Raw genomic sequence first — 16,170 nt, forward strand, 5'->3', positions numbered from 1 at the left:
GCTTGAACCAGCAAAATGCCAGTGCTAACAACTATGCTTTGTAACTATTGCTTATTGTAGCCATTTTGAATTTGTTCTAATTTATTTTCCCATTCTTTTCCTGTTTTCAACCTCTCTGTGCCCCGCAACCTTCTCTCCCTTTCCTTTGTCTCTGCCTCCAATTTTGTCAATTAATGTATCTGTGCATGTAGATCTACTTTCTTCTGTGTATGACTCTACATTTCTTTGTCTATTTAGACTAAGCAGTCCAGCAGTGAAAAAACCTTGGATGGTTCAGATATCTTCAGTTTAATAGAGTCCGCCAGAAAACCAACTGAGTTCATAGGAGGGGTTACTTCTACTTCACATAGCTGGGCTCAGGTGGCCGTTTGATTCCGTCTATCAATGTTATCATTGCACACTGATGACTTTTGTTTTTCTTTTGTTTCCTGTATTTATGCATATCTTAGAACTGGTATAATGAACACAACATGTATACTGTGTTAGGCACATATACTGTGTGCCTTTTCCTTTGTTGCAATAGATCACAATAGATCCTTCACTAAGGGGGGAAAAAACAGGTTTTATTTCATTTCATTTTATTTTGGTCACTATACAGGGTGTTGTATTTTGCCTTTAGAAAAACAGCACAGTAATACCAGTAAGAAAACCATTGTGGCATTTCTCTTCACTTCTAAAAATTGTAATTCTTGCTTTACTTTTCTTTTCTACTATTGTGATAATGTCCTTAGAGTGGAAATCCATACAGCATGAGAGAAATAAATTGGCAAAGTTTAATACCCTGTTTTTATTTTCATTTACAGTACATTAAGATAAGGAACTGTAGTAAGCAGGGATAACCACTTTGGAAATTGAGATTTATTTCTCTCTCTCTCTCTCTCCCTCTCTCCCTCCAGAGAACAGAGACAAAGACATCTCAGGAGATAGGTTCCAGTGAAACGAAGCCAGCAGCTCAGCCACAGCACGAGACAGTGAAGAAGGTCGTTCAGGAGACTGTCGTGATCGAGGAGAGACATGGGCTGAGTGTGCATGCAAGTGAGGATCCCGTGAAAGTGGCTGGACTTGCGCTGGACGCTCAGGCAGCATCCACTGCGGCTGCTAGCATGAAAGGGAAGGAAGGCTCTGCTGTGACTGAGGGGGCTAAAGAGGAGAAAAGGGAGGAGGCTGAGAAAGCCATAACCAAACAGGAAGGAATCGCTGCTGCTACTTCTCGTGAGCAGGAGGAGGAGCACAGTGAAACAGTCCATGTTTCAGATTCTTTGGAAAGAAAACCTCATTTTGAGGTAATTCCTTGATCATTTTTTTCTGCACTGAGGTGTAAGTGCATGCAGTAGCGGACTGCATTCACTCATAGAAAGTCAAATAAATTGTGCAAAGGTTGTATGAATGTGTCTACAGTAGGCATTTTGTTTCTCCTCTTATTTCCTCCTTGCATAGCACCTGCAAGGCTTATTGCTGGTTTTAATTGTCAGCAATATGTCATGTATATTTTGCCTTAAGAGCTTTTCATGCTATACCTAATTTGGTGGCATTTTATGAGATGGGTAACAAGAATTCATCTGGCATTCTCTTTGGGAAAGTTCATCAAGATTTGCAAAGTTCTGTTGTCCTCAAGGACTGAAAATGCTTTGTCTTCCAGACCTGGTATAATTTTAATATGTTTTAAACAATCCAGGTTTCTTATTTTTGTTCCACTATCAGAACTTCAATAATTATTTAGCACAGAGGTTAAGATTAGGATTATCCTTGCTTCCTTTTTCTGAGTGCTGAATGCAAGAAAGAGTAAGCCTAAAGAGGAATTTGTTCTCATTGTAACAAAATACATAACATGCATATCTTTTCTGAAGTTTGTTCTCATGGAGTACAGGATAGTTTTAAATACTGCCAGCATTGTATACATATGTATGTACCATTATAATTAACAGATCTTACTCTTTTTTTTTCTGAAAATGCAGAGCACTTTTTATTTGTTCCCCTTCTCCTCCTGCCCCCCCCCAAAAACTTCTCTAAGAAATCCAAAAACTTTACTAAATGTTCCAATTGCTTCTTTTTTTTTTTTTTTGGCCACACAGTCACCAGTTGTGAAGACTGAGACCATCAGTTTTAGCAGTGTTTCTAGTGGTGGGGAAAACCTTGAAATTTCAACCAAGGAGGTGCCAGTAGTCCATACAGAAACAAAAACCATTACGTATGAGTCATCACAGGTAAGAAATTCTGTAAAACTCAGGATCTAATTTAATATAGCCTTAAGAAACCCATGTTTCTTAACCCATGCTTAAGTGTATACCTTAGTGTAAATTGTTCTAAGATGTTGAAGTATTAAACATTAGCATCAAGAGTATGTACATAATTATAGCTTACATGAAGGTGACTTACATGTCTTCATGTAGGGCCTTTTGAGAACACTGATGAAACTACAGGTTTCAAAGTCTAAACTTCACATCTGTCCTTCAAGAAACAAAGGATAGATTCTTATTATGCAGTGAAATGCTGACACATGACCACCCTAACAGCAATTATTTTCTTATCCTTAGGTATTCTCTTCATGAAAAATTGTACAAATACAGTTCAGCCAATTTAGTTATTGTCTCCCCTCACTCAGGAGCTTGTTTATGATGAACATTTTTCTTTTTTGGTTTTCTAGGTGGACTCTTGTGCTGACTCAGAACCAGGTGTATTAATGAGTGCACAAACTATCACATCTGAAACTACCAGCACTACAACCACTACACATATCACCAAAGTGAGTCTTCAGAAAACAGGGACTTTTTTTATATATACATATATATATATATACGAGGATGTATGCTTTCAGAACCTTAAATATATTATTTATTTTAAAACATGGGCACATGCTTATATTCTTTGGACAACATCCAATGTATTTTGGGTAGCTGTCTTCATTTACCTGTCTTTGGGTATACCGTCTTCATTAACATAGCATCTAAGGACTTACCAATGGTCCTAAAAGGCATAAACCCTTGGGGTATACACAGACACAAAACATTGATATGCAGACACTTGAGTTAGCTGTAAATATTGTCTGGGACTGGAACTAGTGTAGCCACATTGGCATCAAATGGCATCCAAGAAGGAATAATTTGCCTGAGTGTGAAGCCATGTTGACTTTACTACACTGCCTCTGAGTCCTGAGGTATCATCTCTGGTGAACGTTGAAATTATAAACTAAATGGGCATCGTGTAGCCATAATGGGACATTCAGTTAGCTCAAACACCACTGTCGCATTGAGGTGATGCTGTATCCTAAGCAACTTGCCCACAGTCAGACAAAAACCTTACAGCAGAATAGACAAGTGATGTTGGGTCTTCCAAATTCCAGGACAGCATCTGAATAACAGTTCTTCCTTTCCTCCCTAAGCACAAATCCTGTTAGTACAGTGACAGCTCTCCTACCGGTATTCACTGAGAACACGATTTCATCTGTCTAAAGTGAAATTTACCCTTAATAGATGTGATACATAAAGCCCACACAGAACTGCATGTTCTTCTGAAGCCTCTGTTAGGACTTAACTGGGCCTTAATATGAGTCAGCTGGGTGGACATTTGCCTGTTCTTTTCTTCATGGGATGTATTTGCCATTAATGCCTGTCAATTTTAACCCATCGTATACAAGTATCTCTTCTAATACATTTGAAGGTTTATTAGAATCTTCAAATAACCTAGGTCGGAAAGGACATCTGCAGGTCAGTTAGTTGAGAGCTGCTTCAGAGCTACTCTGTTGGGGGTTCAGGGTTGTTCCTTCTGTGTGCTCCATTTGAGACTGCTGCAGTTGAGATTGTTTTCTCCGTTATGTTTGCATTCCTGAGCTGACCGCTGTCTGCATGGGTAATGGCATGTTTTAAAGTAAGTTATTGACATGTATTTGTCCTTCTCATTTAGACTGTGAAAGGAGGCATCTCAGAGACAAGAATTGAAAAACGAATAGTCATCACAGGAGATGCAGATATTGATCATGATCAGGTAAAATCTGTAAGCTGCTAAAGGCTACCCAGAAGACTGCCAAAGAGAACATTTCTAAACATTGCCTTAAGCAGTGTTCTTCATACTGGCATGCCTTAAGTTAAACTGGACTGGTAGTTAAATCAGTGATGGTATATTTTATATTTTAATCATTTTCCTCATTTGTAAATTGTGTAATATCTCATGAATCTTTCCACCTTGCTACTGATCATGCATGTTCCACCTCCTTTTTGTTTTTGCCCTTTTGTGGTTTCCTTGGGATAGGCGCTGGCTCAGGCAATTAAAGAAGCCAAAGAGCAGCACCCTGACATGTCAGTGACCAAAGTAGTGGTACATAAAGAAACAGAAATCACACCTGAAGATGGGGAGGATTGACCACAGGTAAGAGGACTAGATGATTTTCGTAGGCATTTACTGAGCTGGCATGTTGCAAAGGTCATTTTCCTACCATAATTCACCTCTACTTCTTTACTGTCTCTTACTGGCATTTGCAAGTTACATTTGTTCTGGGTATCAATTCTGTTATTTAAGTGTAAAACACCTTTAGCTGCAAGTGTTTTTCTTCATTTAATGGTGCCAGTTGGAGAAACAGAAACTACTCATCTGCTTTTGTTGGCTCTCTGGAAATTCCTCCTTGTCCATGCTTTGTTACAGTCTAATTTCTAGTCCTGAAGTCAAAAAAAATCTTGTCTGCTTATATGTCATTTAAGAACAAAAGTACTTTGTTCTTAAAGATGTGCATTTTGTTTCAAAATGCCAAGGGAAATACCTTTAGCTGCTTTTTAAATGTTCGGTGCAGATATGTTACAAGTTAAGCTTTAATTCCAAACCTGCAGAGATATGGTCCAATTTGCTTTTGATTTTTGTTTTAAACCGAGTGAATTGATGTGTCAGTATTTGGGTGTCTTGGCTTTTTTGTCTTTTAAAGGACATTTTATGTTGTAAAGCAGCATTGTTTATCAGGATGAGATGATAATGCAGCTTTTCTTGTGTCAAGCTTTTTTCCAGTAAAGGCATGCTTTCCAGCTGTGGTTGGCTAAACTGACATCTTTAATATTATTATAGTCTATGTGCAGAAACATGTCATGCATACTAACCTGCTATGCAAAAGCTGTTAATGCCAGCACCATTGCACAGATTGCTTTGAATGCTGTATGCAGAAGGAAGAAAAAAGCTGCTTGTCTGGTTTGTTTAAATCTATAGCAGCATTTTATTCTTAAAAGAATATGTATTCCCTAGCATTTGGTGTAAGTAACAGAGTATGATGCACAGCACCTTTTGAAACTATTTTGCTCTCCTGCTTTTGGCTATAGAGACCTAAAGAAAACTGAATTTCAGTATCTGTTATTTATTTTGGAAGATGGAACCAATCATTGAGGAGTGAGTAGCTATGATTCTACTGGTATTCTGCTAATTATTTCAGAGACAATGTAGTGTGGCTTGATTAAAAGTCTGTTGATGTCACTAATTCTTTCCATTGGCTTCAACTGACTTTGGATTTAAGCCAACAGTTGCTTATACTGGAATGATGCAATTATTAAATAGTTTGTTGCACAGACTATTTAACAAGATCTCTTTGCAAGGGAGTAGTTGTATTAAATAATTAACTCGATTCTCTTTCCTGCAGGAATAATTTAGATTGCATATGAATCCAGACATGCACCCCAGTAGGAATACGAGAGCCTATATGGAGTCTCAGTTCCAATCTGACTGACTTGTATCTGTCTGTGGAAAATTACAGTACAGAAGAATTGATTTTGACCGTTAATAAAGAAACTGGCAGAGATATCTTCCCATAGAAAGCAAACTGAATCAGCATCAGTTAAACAATATTGCATGAAGCAACAATAAAATTACAAAAAAGCAGCATTTTTAATTTTCTTAAAATGTCTAAGTTTTCAGCTATACCTGCACGTTCATAAACAATATAAACAGTGATCTCATGTAACTCATGCCTTTCACAGTTTATGAAAATCTAAACAAATTAAAATTTGTTAGGTGGCAAGTCTTTTGTTTACAGATATTGTAAATGAAGATTACCCCAAAAATGCTAGAAGCTGTATAGGTACTGTGTATAATGTTTTACCACACACTAGATGTGCCAATAACACAGTTTATTCAGTAAACAACTTGAATCCTATATTTGTTTCATCTGGTTTTATTACTGCCCGATAAACAATGATGAATCTTTACTCTTATCAAAATATTTAAAGGCTTACAAACTGTGCTTTGTATACCTGACTTGAATACCTTATGAGGTAGTAATGATTTTAGCATATTAACTTTAACGATTTTTGTCAGCATTGTTCAGTCAGCTTCCAGTCACCCTTCACAAATCCTAACCTTGTAAATTATATGTAGTTATTTTGGAGAAAATCTGTATTTTACTTAGTTTGCAGCATTAGAAAATTATTAATCTGAAATAACCGTGATGATTTTCTATTGGTTTCCCTTTTGTTCTCAGAGGAAAAAAAAATCTGTTTGAGAATCTGGTCAGCATTTACTATCTAGTTCAGAATCAAGCCTTAACGTGTACAGAACATCCACTGAAAACTCATTAGTGTTCAGCTATAATACCCACTGAAGGTATAGAGTCCATTACACTGTCAGCTGCATCACAACACATGGTGAATGTATGTTTCTGCATAGTGAAATAAAAGTGGTAAATGCATCCAAAATTGTATTGTTCTGTGTCTAAAAAAACTTAGTGTTTTTATATTCAAAACATTAAGCTACATTTGTAAGATATCACAAGTTTTATTCATCTGCACAGTAGACACGTTTGGTCTTCAGTGGCTAACACTACATTGTGCAGAGAGCTGGAGTTAATAGAGGACCCAAAGGGATGCCAGTGTTCACCTTTGGGTAAACGATGTTTGAAAAGGAGAAGGAATATTTGGTTTCTTCTGTTTTCTGTGGTTGTCTACTGTGTTTCACTGAGGCTACGTGAAGGATTTTGTGAAATTAAAAGGGGCCGTAGTGTTTGATCCAGATCCATTCTCTTGTTGTGATTTTGCTCTGAAACATGGATAAAATTCTCTCTTCAAAGCAGTCCATTTCTTTTTTCTTTTTTTTTTTTTTTTCCTCTCATACCACATTTTTGTTGATACTCCTCTGGTAATTCAAAAGAAGTTCTTAAGAATTATGACTCTTCAATCTGCATTTCCTTGTAGGATTGCAGGAAATGGATACAAGCAATTTTTTCAGGACATAAAGGGCCAAATTTGCCCTTCATTGTTTACACAGGGTTCCCTCACATTGAAGTCAATGGATTTGGCTTCGGTGGAGAGCAAGATTTGACCCAGTGACTTGTTATAAATGTTTATTTTCTTAATTTAGAAAGAAAAATAGTATATATAGAGAAAATAACATGTAGATAATAATAATAATAAATAATATCCCAAGGCTTTTAAAGCTTTGCCCTTAGACTCTAAAATGTCTTCCTTCAACCAGCCATTCTTCATGCCTTTAATCCAGAATGCTAACTATATAACTTCCCCATACTGCAGTCATTGCTTACCTCCTGCCTAACAAATAATGCAAAGACTACTGTCTTTCGTAATCTTTGATTTACCTCTCCTCTTCCTAATCCTTCAGATTTGTAAAACAGCATCTATATTCTGTGCCTTCTCAGTGAAGGTAGAATCAGCTTTCTTCTGCTGCCAGTGCCCCCTCAGCAGTTATAGATGGGAGAGGTGCTCACCCTATTTCTCAGCAAACCATGTTCCAGGTTCTTGCTACTGCGTCAGGAGTTTAAAAATAGACTCTGAAGCCATAATGATCTTCCCTCAGGTGTCCCGTATGTAGTCAGCTAAGAAACAGCATTATTATTACCTCAGAGAGATGTGAGGCTATTATATTGCCTTCTCTCCCGAGTTAGCATTATGTTTTAGCATGGCTTGAGGAGATTGCACTTTGGTGATACTGCACAGTATGTATGCTGTCTAAAGATACTGGCTCTTTTAAAAAGTTAGTCTCCTTGGAAAGGTTGCTTACAGCTAAGAAATGGCCTAAGCATATGCAAAATACAAGATTAGAGTGGACAGGCAATGACATCTCAGTGCCACTGTTGGCAGCAGACCCTTGTTTTGGGAATGGTTCCTGGGAGTGATAGTGCTGGTTTTTGTTATAAACTGTTTCTTGGGTTGTCTGCCTAATGCTGTGCCACATGAAATAAAGAACACCTGCCTGTTTCTACCAACTATCTTTTGTCTCTTCTCATTTGTTTTTGATCTTTGTCCAGCTTCTTGACATAAAACAGCTTATCAAAACAAACATAAACAGACATAAAACAAACTATCAAAAGATGTGTTATTTGACTGTTCTAATGTAATCTCGTGAAATGCTTTTGCAATTTCATTTGCTCCACAAACCCCAAACTATGTCTAGTTACAGGCTTTCAGTGTTGTTGTTTTCTACAGCTGTATGTTAATGAAATGACACAAAACAAACTCCCTGTCAAGCACAGTAAGGCAAAACTGCTGACAAGTAGGATTGGATGATCACGAAGAAATGCTTCCCTTCCATAACAGCAGAGTTGAACCTCCTGAAGTCCTGTACAGATCACAAGATTTAGTGGTGGTTTGAGGTTTTGTACTGAGGTATATTTTGAAGTATGTAACTGGATGAGTATGAGAAAGGCTTATTCCATTGCATGTGGGTGGGATTTTTTTGAGAAAGAGAAAATGAAGGACTTTTGTTAAATCTACAAATTACAAACATGAAATCAGGTCTTGTATTGCAAATGATGGTTAGCTGTGTCTTTTAACTTTAACATTATGCTAAATGAAAAGATGTTGTCCACGGTTGAGCTGGGTTCCCTCAGGGCAACACAAAATACCAGCCTTCCCAATAGATATTTGGTCATACAGTTAGTAAGACCCCATTATTAGTTATGCAACTTTCTGTTCTGTATCTGAGATTCAGACTGAAACACACAATGAGTCATATTCCTGTTAATTTTTATATAAAAATGTTTTCCACAAATTCCTGTATTCATTGCTGAAACTAAATAGTATATCATCTTTGAAGTAATGTTAGCCTTTATTTATTCTCTAAATTACTCTCTTTTTAATCATTTATTCCCCTCACCCCACCCTCACCCTTTCTTTTGTCTCCTCCTCAACATCAGTCCTGCTTCTCAGCTGGAACTAATGGCCACTATAAAGACTGTAAGCACTAGAACTTCAAGAATCCTAGTTTGAAGGAAGACTGATGTGCTCACATTATGCAAAAACCTCATCATCTCTCTTGTTCCGACTCATGTTCCCAAATGCAGCTATAACCTCCGTAAATCAATGACCTCACTCTTACAGTTAAAATGACCATCACTCACTATAAGTAGGATTAATGTCCTGTCTTCAAGAGGGACAATAATGACATAGCAAAAACCAAAGGGAGAAAGAAAAAAAAGAGTACTGACACTAGAAATGGTTTTCATTTTTAAGCACATTTGACTTTTACCTGTGGTACTGCCTACCAGCTTTGTTTTTTCCACTACACAGCTTTTTTTTTTTTTTTTTTTTTAAGAAAAAAAAGCTTTAATTCTTTTTTCTTTTTGTCCAGAGTTTACTGGGAAATTTTGTATTATTTTCCAGAAATATCTTTACTGTCTGCTTCTGTGGCAAGACATGGTTCTGAACTCCACATGCATCCAAAGCTCATGCAGTGATGTCAACTAATCTGAATTGCAGAACTCAAATTCTGAAACCTGTGGGAGCTTTAGAACTGCCTGAATGGAACTAGCACTGTATGCTTCCATATTAATACTGCCTTACACTGGAATCTGTTGCTGAACATGTTGCTTTTAAATATTGGGCATGTGTTCTTTGGTGCATAACCTCATTTTGCAAGGGTTAAGATAAAGATTATACAAAACATATTAAAAATCCCAGGGAAGGCCTGTCATAAATCATACAACCAAGCAAAAAGAAAATGAATAAAATAAATACCTGAAAGTTCAAAAGCCAATTATTAAGATATCTTCAAAGCCTCTTCTAGTAGGAAGAGTACAGCTAATATCTTGCTCTTTCTTTTCTTAAATCAAGCCTGTTACGAGCACAGGTAGCCTTCCTTTATGGATTGAAGAGGTTGTTTCTTAGGTATACTGGTTTTCTGACCAAATTCAGTTGACAGATTTAGCATATGAAGACCTTTAAAGGCATGTATATTCCTTTGTTGTAATCTCCAATCCATATACAACTCAAATGAATGTGAATACTGTTATACACTCCCAGGATCGTTGGGAATCTCCCTACTCATCCTCAGAGCTCCTAAATCCCAAGCTACTGGACAATATACACACACAGACTTACTTGTTCTGACAGTACTTCTGTGAAATCATCCTTGCATGTTCATCAGACAATGGATTTGCTTTGTTTTTCCATTCAAAATGCCACCTGATGATTGACATGTCACAAGACCTTTCTTCCTGCAATGAGATGTAGTATGTCAATAAGGAAACATTTTGTCATATTGATCTATAAAAGTGAATTTGCTGCATAAGAACATTGCAGCACATGGCCTGTCTTGCATAGCTGTATGAGGCGGTCTTGTGACCTGACAAGGAAGCTTATGTAAACTTCCAGAAGACAACTTGTACCAGTGTCGCTTCCTACCACTTCACCATTTTTTTAAACTTATTCTTTTTGCTTTCTTCCATATTCTCTACTTTAACTCAAATGTATTTGATGAGGCTCCTCTCTTCTACCTCTTCTCTCTTTTCCAACTTCTCTCTGGTTCATTCTCTCTCTTTTGAGCAGATTGCATCTACTGCTTCTCTTCCCATTCATTCATAGAATCATAGAATCAGTAAGCCTCTGGAGATCATCTAGTCCAACCTCCCCACTCAGCAGGGTCACCTGGAGCACAGTAGACAGGGTTGCATCCAGGTGGGCCTTGAAGATCTCCAGAGAAGGAGACTCCACAACTTCTCTGGGCAACCTGGTGTCACTCTCACAGTGAAGAAATTCCCCCTCTCATTCAGAAGGAACTTCCTGTGCTTCAATTTCTGCCCATTGCCTCTTGTCCTGTCACATGGGACAACTGAAAAGAGTTTGTCCCTGTCTCCTTGACACCCTCCCTTCAGGTACTTGTACACATTGGTAAGATCCCCTCTCAGTCTTCTCCTCCCCAGGCTAAAGAGGCCCAGCTCTCGCAGCCGTTCCTCGTAGGGCAGGTGCTCCAGCCCTCTGATCATCTTTGTAGCCCTACGCTGGACTCTCTCCAGTAGCTCCATGTCTCTCTTGTACTGGGGAGCCCAGAACTGGACACAGAACTCGAGATGAGGCCTCCCCAGGGCTGAGTAGAGGGGCAGGATCACCTCCCTCAACCTGCTGGCAACACTCTTCCTAACGCACACCAGGAGACCACTGGCTTTCCTGGCCACAAGGCCACATTGCTGGCTCATGGTCAATCTGTCATCCACCAGCACTCCCAGGTCCTTCTCTGCAGAGCTGCTCTCTAGAAGGTCAGCCCCCAGCTTGGACTGCTGCCTAGGGTTATTTTTCCATAGGTGCAGGACTCTGCACTTGCCCTTGTTGAACCTCATAAGGTTGCTCTCCGCCCAACTCATTCTGCAGTTACATCCTGTCCTCTGCATCAAGCTTTTATAAATTTAAAGTCTTTATATTCTTTCTGTCCTCCTGTAGTCTCATCCTTAGCAATTGCAGTTCCTATAGTGATAATAATACATCCAACCCCTTAAGGACACATTTATTTGCTTTCATATCTCTGTTCAAATTTCAGACTTGGTTCATATTTTTCATTTTACCATTAGTGCCTTTCCCATGACTGTTTTTATCAAGTAATACTTTCTTTTATTTTTCCTTTTTAATAGTCACTGTCTTCCTCTCTGATGAGAGCCATCATCTGCTCTCTTTCAGAATCAGCTCGTTCTCTCTTACAGCCACTTGGCCCTTTCATGCTTTCTGGCCCATTAGCTTTGATGACTTATCATCTGCTTTCAGAGTTTTCAAACCCCATCCCTGCCCCTCTTTCTCAGTTGTCACTGACAAGCATGTGTAGTGGAAATGCTGCAGATTGCCTCCATTACAATAGACTTTCTTTTCTCTAGCAATGCTAAACAACACTCTTCAATTTACCTGAAGCCCCACAAGCAACCAATACAGCTGCTACCTTCTTTCCTCTGCTTCTCTCTGCATGAGATCCTGCCCATCTCTTCTAAGGAGAGAGTATTTAAAAACAATAGGCCTTTCATCACCCTCTCAGGTTCTGACTTCATCCTCAGCGTTCCCTTGCCCTTGTCACAAACATATAGTTTTTTCTGTTTTTTCATCTGCTTCAGTTTCTTATATTCTCAACACATTCTCATGATCCCACCCCAGGGGATCTTTCTTCTATGACATTAGCTTTATTTATTAATTCTTTCGTCCCTCTCATCCTAAAAACATGTGCCCTGGCACCTAGTGATTCTCCCTTTTATGTCTAGAACCATGCTGTTTTTGCATTGTTTAGCACTTCTCTCCCCACTTGCCAGGCGTGCCTGCTCCCTCCAGAACAGCTCTTAGGACAGACACTCCAGGCGTCCAGGCTCAAACTCAGGCTGGTCAGAACCAGACTTCCACTGTGATTGTCTGTGACCTGTCATTTGTGCTAGACATATATGCTGCCTGTTTATTTGAATCCTGTCCTCCTTTCTGTGCCTCTGTTAAGTCCTTTTGACTTTCCAACTGCTCTGTTAGCAAGTCCCTCAAAAGACTCCCTTCCTTTCCCTTCAGTTCAGTGTAAGAATTCTCAAAGTTCATGGTATGCTCCCAATCTCTCTTTACACTTCCTTGCTGTGATCTTTTATCCACAGGCATAGATTCAACCACTCTGCTTTCCATCTGTCTCTCTTTCTTTAACTAATTTGTGTGTGTTTACCTGCCAGCTGAAACATTGATTAGGTAAAACAGAGCTGTCAGTTTACCATTACTACCATTATTACCATTACCATATTATGATCCTTTAGCAAAGGCAAAATAGAAACACACACAGGATGTGTGCTATTTATTACTGTGTGAGAATGAAGAGACCACCATTACTATGTTGACATCTACATTGCTCTGAAATGCAACAGCCAGTCTGAACCAAGAAGCCACATGACTGAAAGAGCATCTTTGCTGAGGCCTTGTGTTACACAGCACCTGAACTGGAGCTGTTTTCTACCTGAGCTGGAGTAAGGACTGAGGAATGGGATTCTATTACCATTCTCGTACATAGGGCTGTATAACCCTTATGTAAACGTTAGGGATGCACCGGAATGGTATCATACATGTGACACAGGCTGCTGTGACAAGTCAGGTATCAACTCACTGATTATATGCATCGATGCGTTCGTAATGAAATGGTGCCTCAGCATCATTTGTCCCATCACGCCATTAGGCTCTCTTTCTTCGGTGCATTCACATACAGGTCACCATGACTTTAAGAGGATGAAAAAACAGGAAAAAAAGAGGCAGATCAAAAGTTCTGCCATAGCCTTGTGGAGCATGGGAACCTTGGCTGATACCCTAACTATTCCATCTGTGTTTTCAAGTACATCAATCATTCCAGCAACTAAAGCTAATGAGTGTTATGACAACAGTAACAAACATTGGCTTCCTACCAAAATTATATAGAATTATATATCTTTGTTTGGCCAGAAATGTAAATAAATTACAGAGAACTCATTCCAGTTTCTGTGGTGTGCAATAGGTTAATCCCCTATTGACATGTAACCCTGCAGTGTCCTAAAAGCCAGCTAGTGCTGTGGCAGGCCAAAATCCATGCTCTCTAGATTTTTATCAGGGTTTTTTGTTATAGGAAACAAAATTTGACTCCAAAAAAAGTGCTAGTGATAGGAAAAAAATGCATTAGCAAAATTCCTCCAACAGCAGCCATATTGTTCACATGTTGTGGTGGGAAGAGCAATGTTGAGGTGGGAGGACTACAGGTGTCCTCCCTTAGCTGAGGAGATTATTAAAGGAAGGTTAACTTCACGAAGGATTGATTGTTAGCCCTCCAAGTGCAAGCAAAATAAGGAGGTAGTACTGCAGTATTGGATGTTCCAAGGCAGTACAGAACAATCATTGACTCAGCCAATTTTGTAGAACTCCTGGATATTGGGGGACTGTGGTACAGGGGGATATACTACTAATTCAGGACTTCTGTAGAGACACCACAGGTAAACGTTTTGACTAAGTGATGCTTGATAAACTACTAAATTAGCCAGAATGTTACAGTGGAAGAGTAATAAAACATGCTCATAAGCACAATAGAGCATATCAGTTCTACTAACATCTGTTCTAGAATAATAGGTTGATGTGCCGTTTGCAGGCTGACAAGAAGGCAAGCAGAGGAACTTTCCTCATTACAAATACCCACATGTTGGATCTCTGTCCCCTTGGCAGCTCTCACTGAGCACTAATCGTTGTATGAACTGAGCAGAAGTGCATATGCTAATTGCCAAAAAAGAAATACAAATAACACAATCTTTGCTTTCTCCAGAATTTTCATTTTTTTTCAGTAATAGAAGTAATATGTCTGTAGCCACATAGCAGCAACTATTCCCCACATATGCCTACTGTTAGGTAGTTATTTATACCCTGCTGCTACAGCCGATGGTCAAAAGTTCGTAAATGCAGTGTGTGTAATTCTAGCTGGCAATAATAGTAACCTGGAAAATAAAATTCAGCCTGAATTCAATACATCTCATTACAAATATTAAGCTAAAATTGATTAATGATCAATTTAATCAATGATTAATTTCATAGTTTATGGAGAAAAAGTTTAATATTTTCTTTAACATATTTAATAGGAGCTTCTTTTAGACCAAGCTCAACCATTCAGTGTACAGAATCAGAGAGCCCTCTGTTAAATTTATGTGTAAGACGCTTTAACAGTAAAAAGACTATCCCCAGCCTAAACACTGTAAATATGAACAGGAGATGGGCACCCTTCCACAGAGGGGTGCAGTACTCATAAAAAGGCCAAAAGCTATCAGAACAAATGAGAAATGACACTTACTGCTCAGTAGTAAGATAGACATCAACCTCATAGGTGGTTACAAAAACACTGTGCACCCCAGAAAGGTATTTTTGTCTCACTTGCCAAAAGATACCCATGCTGTTCATGACACCTAGGCACTAACTTTGCAGGTTAAATTCCTCTACATGTTAATGATGTTGTGCATTATGCTGTTTAACACCACAGCTTGCCAGATTGGTGGTCCTTGCAGATCCCAGGATTAGCAGAACAGTAAGAGCGGCACCTTCACTACTGTTTTCTCTTTACTATTATGCATCACGTTTTAAATAGAATTCCCTGACTGCTATCTGATCAGACTTACCAGAGCCTTGTTCTAGGTCTAATAAACATGTCATAAGCAAGCATTATAAACATTTCAAAAGACTCCCAGGTCTTCCAGTGGATTGCCACTGAAATAATTTCCCTTTCTAGATCTCATTCTTGGTGACTTAACTCTGTCTTCATTGCTTCTCAGCACTTGAAAGGCTGCTAGTAATACAACACAATTCAGTGCTAAGGGAAGCTCAGCAGTGAGAGCTAGATGGCAATTTTAGTGATTAATTGCCATCCTCACCTGATATGCAAGCAAAACAGAACAATAACTTAGCTAACAAAATTTGCACTTGAGTGACAAAAGTGCCAATGTCCTGCAAAAACTCAGTAGGTTCAGCTGCTGAAGAGGATTTGGTGTTTGCAACAGAAGTTCTAAGGTCCGGGGATGTGGTGCTAAAAAGCCATGCTTCAGTCAGAGAAAGTTTTCTGAGATTGACAAGGGTAAATACAGGAATGTGGATGTATCTGTCTTACTAACCATACAACATGTCCACAGTCTTATCATATGCAGCCAGAAATATGCTGTGACAAGGAAATATCAGCTGGGCAGAAAAACACTGTCACTTTGGTTTGGTATCCTATTCTGTCTTTCGTCCCACTGCAAGTATTTATGGTAAATATGGCAGAGTGAGCCAGGAAGCACAGCTTCAAAAGATGTGAAGGGAGAGCCTACTAGGGAGATGTTCTTTTGAGACACTGGAATTTGTAATGTAGGTATAGAGGAATGCATACTTCTTTCCATAGCGCCAGAGAGCTGAAGAGTAATGATAGGCCTAGCAGAAAATACAGCATTTGCATAAATCACATGACACCATATTTGAGCAAATATATCAAACGTTGTACACCAGG

The 16,170-nt window shown here is 38.8% G+C and overlaps 1 protein-coding gene and 1 long non-coding RNA gene across 13 annotated transcripts in view; one reads left to right on the forward strand and one right to left on the reverse strand.

The window, feature by feature from the left end:
* Positions 1 to 8,183, forward strand: part of EPB41L3 (erythrocyte membrane protein band 4.1 like 3) — a 134,543-nt gene extending 126,360 nt beyond the window's left edge. For 9 of the 12 annotated variants that reach the window (XM_062570161.1, XM_062570160.1, XM_062570164.1 and 6 more), the window contains 7 exons: positions 238 to 360; positions 897 to 1,283; positions 2,073 to 2,204; positions 2,645 to 2,743; positions 3,901 to 3,981; positions 4,246 to 4,362; positions 5,609 to 8,183. In XM_062570161.1, coding sequence (XP_062426145.1) covers positions 238 to 360; positions 897 to 1,283; positions 2,073 to 2,204; positions 2,645 to 2,743; positions 3,901 to 3,981; positions 4,246 to 4,356 — 933 coding nt within the window. In that variant the 3' untranslated portion in view covers positions 4,357 to 4,362; positions 5,609 to 8,183. The remainder of the gene's footprint in view (positions 1 to 237; positions 361 to 896; positions 1,284 to 2,072; positions 2,205 to 2,644; positions 2,744 to 3,900; positions 3,982 to 4,245; positions 4,363 to 5,608) is intronic. The other 3 variants (XM_062570169.1, XM_062570170.1, XM_062570172.1) reach the window with 1 other exon arrangement.
* The window catches only part of LOC134137330 (uncharacterized), a 31,937-nt gene continuing 16,357 nt past the window's right edge, over positions 591 to 16,170 (reverse strand). The window contains exons 2-4 of the long non-coding RNA XR_009957665.1: positions 10,296 to 10,411; positions 2,377 to 2,448; positions 591 to 1,140 (exon numbers count right to left, since the gene is read on the reverse strand). This is a non-coding gene — a long non-coding RNA (uncharacterized LOC134137330). The remainder of the gene's footprint in view (positions 1,141 to 2,376; positions 2,449 to 10,295; positions 10,412 to 16,170) is intronic.

This window comes from Rhea pennata, chromosome 2, assembly GCF_028389875.1.
Source record: "Rhea pennata isolate bPtePen1 chromosome 2, bPtePen1.pri, whole genome shotgun sequence".
Lineage (NCBI taxonomy): Eukaryota > Metazoa > Chordata > Aves > Rheiformes > Rheidae > Rhea > Rhea pennata.